The sequence below is a fragment of the Ruditapes philippinarum genome, unplaced genomic scaffold (assembly GCF_026571515.1).
Source record: "Ruditapes philippinarum isolate M1 unplaced genomic scaffold, ASM2657151v2 ctg4366_1_1_1_1, whole genome shotgun sequence".
In the NCBI taxonomy this organism is placed as follows: domain Eukaryota; kingdom Metazoa; phylum Mollusca; class Bivalvia; order Venerida; family Veneridae; genus Ruditapes; species Ruditapes philippinarum.
The window spans coordinates 1-8,848 of NW_026866550.1; the positions used below are offsets into that span (position 1 = coordinate 1).

At 31.9% G+C, this 8,848-nt stretch overlaps 1 protein-coding gene across 1 annotated transcript; it reads right to left on the reverse strand.

Annotated features, from left to right (window-relative positions):
* Positions 1–4,790: 4,790 nt before the first annotated feature.
* Positions 4,791–7,397, reverse strand: LOC132732849 (uncharacterized). The gene is made up of 3 exons (XM_060719368.1): positions 7,246–7,397; positions 5,369–5,492; positions 4,791–5,065 (listed from the first exon to the last, which is right to left on the reverse strand). Exons 1-3 carry the CDS (start codon positions 7,334–7,336, stop codon positions 4,912–4,914), a joined length of 369 nt encoding a protein of 122 aa, XP_060575351.1. The 5' UTR covers positions 7,337–7,397; the 3' UTR covers positions 4,791–4,911.
* Between the last annotated feature and the right edge of the window lie 1,451 nt (positions 7,398–8,848).

The following is an 8,848-nucleotide window of genomic DNA, read 5'->3' on the forward strand; positions in this document are numbered from 1 at the left end:
GCACATGCAGGTTAGCATAAAAATTGGTTAACCTTATATATTTATATATATACACTTACAATGACAAAAATGCCAGTATGTGAACATCCTCTTTTTTAAGATAAACACGATATGCCTTGAAACGCCATCGCCCAGCACGCTTAATTGTTTTAACATCGTAACCTGACATAGCTGCAGCCGTTGTCGCCCCTATTCTAAAAGAATGTTATGTAAACTTCCCATAATCAGGCCTTAAATTGTTCAAACATTTCTTCAAAACAGAAGTGAACTGATATCGTGTTAAAGGTTTACCATTCAAGTGACAAAATAATGGCCCATATACCTGCGGGCGCCTTTTCAAGAACTCTAACATATTACTTACAGCACATATAGCAGAAATACACCGCTTTATCGTTAAAAACGAACCTCTTCCATACTGATCTGTTTAAGAATACCGAATAGTTACTATGATATAACCTTCACGTCTGTCTACTAGTAAATCAGATATTTAAATTACGTTTGCAGCAGAGTCTTTGCTTGTTACACTCTAAGGAAGGCAAAAATGCAAGACAATAAGCTGCTGCAAAAACATGACTTTCATACAAATTTGAACACACCACAGACAACTGACAAAATATGTTGCAATATATTTTGAGTTATCGGTAGTCACGGGGGAGGAAGTGTTACACGAAGGATGGAGTTCTTATGATAACTTGTTCAGGAGTTCTTGTGATAACTGTCACGGAATTCGTCGGAAAACATCTGTATATACTACAAAAACACTCATCAAAAATGGTTATTTTCATCTTTCCAAAATGAGTTTTAGGTGCTAAATTAAACTTTAATGATTAAGCTTGTCTTACATCCTGTATTATGTGTCAAAAACTAATTCAGAGGCTAATTTTCATCGCCTCTTGCTTCAAATCTAGTAGTTTTGAGTAAAATTTCCAAATTACTTGCCAATTCACAAGTTTTGACCTGTTTTTGTGTGGCCTTCATCCTTTCTATACAAAATAACCTAATTATAATGCAAAATTGCAAACATAAAGCACCGGCTTACATATTTATAGCCGATTTTTCAAATGTCCCGGAGTTCTTGTGGTAACTCTGAAGATGTCACAGAGTTCTTATGATAACTTTTGTTATTGCTAGTGTGTTTCTTTGGCTAAATCACGGCACGTTTTGGCGTTTATTATCATTCAATAAGATTGTAAATCATTATGAAATGCAGTACGATCATCCTTTGCACAAAAAATGTGGATAAAACGTTGGTATTAAGTGTCTGCAAAGGATGAATAGATGATAGGCTATCATCTACAGTAAAAATTGAACCAGCGGCCACTGATATTCAGCAGTATAATAGCTTAAACCACAAAACAAAAATGTCTCAAAACGTACACGTTGTTCTCAGTTTCACATGTTTTAAGCAACCACATTTCTTAAGCAGACAATATATAGGCATGCTTCCCTTACCTTAAGGCTAAGTAATTTGTATCATTTTATACCATAATAAATAAATATATAACCAGGATAATTTCCACACCTATGTCTTAAAAAAGTACGATACATGATAAAAGCTCAACTGCGGTTGGCTCTAACTACCAATCTCTCGAAAACATTTGAACTGTCCCTCCAGATTCCAGATTTACCTAGAATGGGATTTCAGTTATTGTTCATGGGCATTCAAACTATAATTCCCCAGGTGTTGCTTGTAAGTGTCGCACGTCCTCTAATGTAACTTAAAACAACAGACAAAACTCTGAAACGTATTAATCGCTGTACTATTATAACTGCTGTATTACGTAGAAAACAAATGTTTCTCTGATTGATGCAGTAACATAGATGCTGTACTGAGAAAAAATAGACTGTATGCCTGGATGAAAATGATAAAGGGCCAGAAACCTGCTAGGGACTGGAAACTGCTAGGAAACCAGTTCATAAATCATTTTTCAAATCTACGAAATCTAAGTCAAACAAAAAAGAATACTATGAAAAAGAAACAGGGGGAAAGAAAAAATATCTCTTGAACTAAAATTCACTCAAAACAAACGTTATATATCCTTTTTTGCGCAAAAGATGAGCGTACTACATGTCAAAATGATTTACAATCTCAATGAATAATTAAAAACGCTAAAACGTGCCGTAATTTAGCGCAAGGAACACACTTGCAATAACAAAAGTTATTATAAGAACTCTGTGACATCTTCAGAGTTATCATAAGAACTCCGGGACATTTGAAAAATCGGCTATAAATCTGTTAGCCTGTGCTTTATGTTTGCAATTTTGCATTATAATTAGGTAATTATGTATGGCAAGGATGAAGACCAGAAATAAACAGGTCAATACTTGTGAATTTGCATATAATTTGAAAATTTTACTCAAAACTACCAGATTTGAAGCAAGAGGCGATTAAAAATGGCCTGTGAATTAGTTTTTGACACATAATACAAGATGTAAGACAAGCGTAATCATTAAAGTTTAATTTAGCACCTAAAACTCATTTTGGAAAGATGAAAATAACCATTTTTAACGAGTATGTCTGTAGTATATACAGATGTTTTCCGACGAACTCCGTGACAGTTATCACAAGAACTCCTGAACAAGTTATCATAAGAACTCCATCCTTCGTGTAACACTTCCTCCCCCGTGGGTAGTCTTGAGTCTCTTACCTCTTCAAACCCTCTAAAACCTTGTCAATAATGTATTGCCTTAAAACATCACAAACATTGCTAACCTTGCAACGAAATCCAATTGCATTAACATATAAACGGGCAGTTGAAATGCCCTTTCTTTTAATGATAACCAAGAGATAAACATGACTATTTGTTCCAGGGTAGGTGTCCAAACTGACTGTATGCTGTAACTGTTCCTAAAACGTATGTCATATGGGATATAACTAACACCATTGAATGAATCCAAAAAATGAGCCCCACAAATAAAACAAGTCTTACCGGTTCTGAAATTCGAAGCCTATGATTAGGCTGTTTAACATTTGCCATTACATCGTAGTATCTACGCAAAAATGCCCTACTTGAACGTATAGCTTGACTGCAAAAAGACAGTTTTCCTACTAATGACTGCAATTTTATTAGAGTAGCTTTCTTTCTCAGTAGAACCTGTTTAATAGCTTCTCGGAACTCATCCGCTTTATGCTATGGATTTTTTATGATCATATCAAAGGAATCAAGCTCAAGCCCTAAAAAGTCAACTTTGTGCATGGACCCACTGATTTCTCTTCAGCAATAGGAACACCCAACAAAAAACATACCGGTGAAAATGAACTAAACTTATGACATTATTACAATTGCTTGTTTTATCCGCTCCAGCAAAATAAAGTCATCCAAATAATGGTTTAATGTATCTTTTTGTGAAACACATTCGACAAGCCATTGCAAGAATGTAGAAAATTTCTGAAATAATGCGCAAGAAATCCTGCACCCCATTGGTAAAAATTTATCTATTTAAATATTCCCATCATTGTCCTTTAAACCTAATAAACAGAAATCTTCTGGACAAATAGGCAGGAGTCTAACCTAAATAGCAAACTCATCTGATTTAAATAATCGAACTCGTTATACATATATACTTTATCTTATAAAATCAAATTAAATAACGATGTAAATACGCACTGTTTCAATTATTTTTAACAAAATTCCAGTATCTGTTTAACACTGATCTTATTTCATTCAATTGAAGATTGAAAAAGAAGGAGCAAGGCGGTGCACCGGATACTGTATGTTGTAGGCAAGGCAAAATAATCCCAGTGTAAATTATCGAACTCCAATAACGCACAGCTATCGATTAACGGTAGCATTTTTTGACTAATCAATTATTTAAGGTATGTATTATCTACAACTGTAACTTTATAATAACATACTTTTCTCAATTGTACATAATATCCGCAATACAGTTGTGTATTGGAGATGAACATTGTATATGTTTATGCCAAAAAAATATTGAATTAAATTGAATTGTTGAGATATCTCTTTAACACTTAATTAAGAGTTGTTTTAATTTCTCTGAAAAACTTTTCAAAATTAAAATTTCAGGCCGTCAGACTCCCTGGCCGCTAGGCCGCAAACTTCACAAAATTATATTGAATAAAAATTACTTTTCTCAAAGTGATTTTTCTATGTCTATATCCTTAAAATAACAAATGTCTTTCGAACTAAATAAAATGCCGTTCTGATTTTTCTATAACGTTTCTACAACTAAAATTTTAGCCTATTAGGCCGCTGAGCCACTCAGCCGCCACTTCACAAACAATATAAAATATTTTTTTTTCTCCAAGTGATTTTTTTCTTTTTATATACCTTATGAATATCAAACTTATTATATGTTTTTTAAATAATTTATTATAAGAAATTAGAACTTCATAAGGTGCCGTCTTAAGAACTTCATAAGGTGCCGTTTTTATTGTTTTTTTATAATATGTCTTCAACTGAAAAGTTTAGGCATGTAAAAACTTAAGCTAGATTCGTTTAAATGTCTTAATCAAACTTTAACAATGCTTTAAGTTTAGGGTGTTAGGCCGCTGGGCTGCTAGGCCGCTTATTTAACGCCACTATGTTGTTTGGCCAAATTCCGCCAACTTCACGCCGCTATGCCGCCAGGCTTCCAACTTCACACTGCTATGCCGCTCAGTCGGTAGGTCACTTGGCAGTTAGGTCGTCGACTTCATGCCACTAGGCCACCGGGCCGTTAGGACGCCAACTTCACAAATCTCTTTTTATAACAAGAAGAACAAATACTCTATATGATATCATTTTATTTATAATTTTCTCCATTTGAAAATAATTCTTTACATACAAACAGACAAATTGACTTAACGTACTTAAAGTAGAAAAAAAAATCAAAGACTATTGTTTTGCAACAGGTAGACATTTAAGTTAATCTTTGAATGTTTTCATTTAAAAGAAAATAAACTGTCGTCTATTTTCCAACCATGGTGAAATCCCGCGGTATCAAGCTTTTTGGACACTTTTTGTTCTTGTTTGACTTCCTCCTCCATCTGTTTACACATCCTATTCTCACACTAACACATTTAGAATTCGCAGGAGTATTGACATGGAATGCCGTTCGTAAACTATTGAACAAAAACAATCAATTATATCAAAGATTAATATGATTTAACATACTGATATGGGCGTATCCTGTGAGTAGTAACCCCATCCACCCCACTACTACTCCTGTGAACGCTTTTTCAGCGCAAATGAACTGAATCGAGGAACACTTTTGGAACACTCAGTTTACTATAATTTGATAAACAGAATTCTTATTCTGAGAAAAGATAAGATGATTTTATATAAATGTAAAATTCCTAAGAAAATTCATTGGAGACAAAACTAGATTGGATAAAAGAGGAAATAGAATATAGAAATATTCGTACGTGGCGCAGGAAAGACCTCTCTCGGTACAGACACACTTTTCGCAGCTATCGTAATCTTTTATTGTAGATACTGGAAGCATCCTGATGTCTTTGTATTTACAGAACTGTACTTTCTCTCCATAGACTGGAATAAATTTGTTGCAAACCATAATTATTTTCTTACCGTTTTAAAGCCAAATCATTTATGGCAGAAATGTACACAAAATCTGTGATCACAGTTTTGTATTTATTTGATTATATTAATTGTGGTAACAGATAGCAAGACACTTTGATATGCTGAAAGCCAAAGGGTAAGCTGGTTGAAAATGATTATTTTATTCATAACTGGAACGCAAGACTTAATCAATCCAGTAGGGCTTTCTTTTATGATACAATATCATCTTTTAAATTTAAGCCATATTTAGAATGCTACTTTGTTCAAAAAGTTTGTCAATCGTTTTCCCGTTTACGTGTCTCTTCTCATAGATTTCCGACAGACAATGGCGGATGACCTAAGCCACGTAAGATCCCTTTAAGTAAAATAATTTGTGTAAGGTGTGGAAAAATCGAAGACGAATATCGCTTTAAATAGTTTTTTTAAATGATATAAGGAAAAGGTGTATTGATAGTCGCTTATATTGGATAAGACCTAATGCGCTCAAAATAGTAAGCCTTGTTAATTCACAAAAATAAATTAATAAATAAATTATAAAAAAGTAATAAATAAAAAACTTATAAAACTTGAAATATATATCTACACTCCTTTTGATGTTCAAATTCGATCTTATATGTTAAGTAAAGGTGTCGAAATAAACCAAGTAATAGATATTACTATTCTAGGCATGAAGTCACTGGTAAATTATATAATTTTCATCCTGGTAGTAAACATCAACATCAAATAATATTTTACTTGTACGTTCTTACGAAAAAGTTGTTACGAATAAGTTGTATTATGACCTTCTCTAAACGTATAGTTATATTGTGACATATATGCACTGCTCGTTACCTTGTAAATATTCTGTTATAATGTCATCATTTTATTTGTTTGAAAAATATATCTGTCATACAATATCTGATTTACCGGTTGACACATAGGATCATGTTCTGTTATTGACGGCATGTTTACTCCAAGTTTTCTTTTAGCTTATTTCAAGCTTATTTCTTTTCTTCTTTTTCGTATGGATTTGCACGTTTATGTATAACTGTTTAAAAGCTCTAGTGTTGAAATGAATTGGCTGATAATTCTTAGAAAATAATGGAAACAATGTGTCAGAGCATGTGAATAAGTTTTACATTTTCAGGTCATGCAATCAACTCTTACAAAAATCTGCACAAATAAATCAAGTGGGCAATAAAAAACTTACAATACAATGACACAATGTAAGTGGTGATTTAAACACATCCATAGTGATAACTGTAATAGTATATACGTGTTTATAAAGGTAAATTAGTATTGGAATTATTTGTTTGGTTTTACATCAAATAATAGCATACTGACTCTTTTTTAAAAAGATAAATTTTGCTCAAATTTGATATTAGATAATATTGATAATTGCTACACAGTATTTTTGTAAAATAAATAAATATAACATGTTTTGAATTCACACAAAGTAGATATGTTATGTTTGAAATTCTACAAACTATTGAGCGACACAATGTGAATATATAATTTCATAAAAAATGAATTTTTTAAGAAAAGACCAACTTTTTAAACATTGTCACATGTTAGGAATAATAATAATATTTCATTCAAATAAGTAGTACAAATTAGAAATATTCAGTAAGAATTTTATAGATTTAATAAATTCCTGTGATTAAAAGATTTACTCAAGTATGGGCATAGTATATATTTTTTTACAACATAATTAAAAAAACAACAACAAAAAACGCGCCCTTACCTGTCTCCGACTCCGAAGGGCTAAACGATACTGCTCCATTGCCAACAGTAATTGACACTAGCACAACAAATAGACACAGTACAGTATTCATCTTGCAAACTTTCCGTTAAACGTAGCGTTCCCGGAATACGCAGGAAACAAAGGAAACTTTATTTTTATATAATATCATGTTTTAAAGAGGCCCGAAATATGTTCGACGTGATTTACCTGATTTTGACAATTTTATATATTAAAACATATAATAAATAATGTAATAAATTAATCAATCCATTAAGGATATTCAACTGTTTTCTATAAATACAGGACTTATTTTCATCGAGTGGTATGTAATAAATATTTCATGAGTTGCAGCAGCCACGAGTGAAATATGAACATTTTCATACAACAAGATGAAAATAAGTCCTGTATAAAGAGAAAATAACTTTAATTTTTCGGTTTATTATAAATATTATGTTTTTTCTTTTTACATTTATGATTTGAAAGAATCCCCCATCAATTTTGTGTTTAAACTGATTTTGGGAAAAAAGTAGTCCGGCAATACACAAGTGAAAATACGGAAAATTTGTTTCACTGTAGTAAAAAATATTTTTACAGTGAAAAAAAAAACAACGGAAAATGAAATACTCATTTTATCTTATCAACATTTCACAATGTCTAAAAAATGAAGTTTGTTTAATATGAAGTAGTATGATCCTATTTGAAATGATTAAATTATTTGAAGTTATTGTACTCACTCCGGCGTCGGCGTCGTAGTTACACTTTGGTTAAGTTTTTGCAGGCATTTTGATGCCTCTTAAACTACATAAGGATATGGGTTTAATCTTCTTCTGTGATTATATAACATGATGATCACAGGTCTCATATGTCTGAGGTACCTTTTTAAAACCTTTTACTTTTTGTCTGAACTGACCTGTCTTACAGAGAGACCTTTATACTGAGCAGCACTGTTATTACTTTGATATACATACTAACACGTTCACATCAACTGACTGAATAAAATATTATAACTAAATAACTGTTTCAATTTTTCTAAAGATAGTGACATTATGAAGGTTTTTTCCTCTTTATTAAAATTTGTTGGCCGAAAAAGCAAAGAAATGAAAACGAAAGTCTTAAAGAAGATAAGCCTATAATTTTGTTCTCAGGATAAATAATTGAATTCTAAAGTTAAAGATACTAATTAATTTAAATGTTCATCTAATTTTTACAAAGAAAAAGCAAGTTTGTACTTTTTAACACTATACTGGATATCTACTGTAGCCAACAATTTCGAACTGTTCTGTTCTTGCATGGCCGCTGTAACAAACAATCAAATTTATAGCAATAATACCTAACAGGCTGTTACGTTTAACATTATTCATATTTCTTTATTCATCTTATGTTGCATATAAAAATGTATTATTTTATAGTCCTTTGTATGAAAATATTAGAAAATGATATTGTATTAAATAAAGCCTGCACTTAGAAGTGCATTTTCAAAGCATTTATTTGATCAAGATAAGCTTAGCTATGTATTGTCTAATGAACACATGTTACAATCCAGCAGAAAAACATGACATATGATATTACAAGCCAAAACAGATTTTCTGCATAGATAAACCTA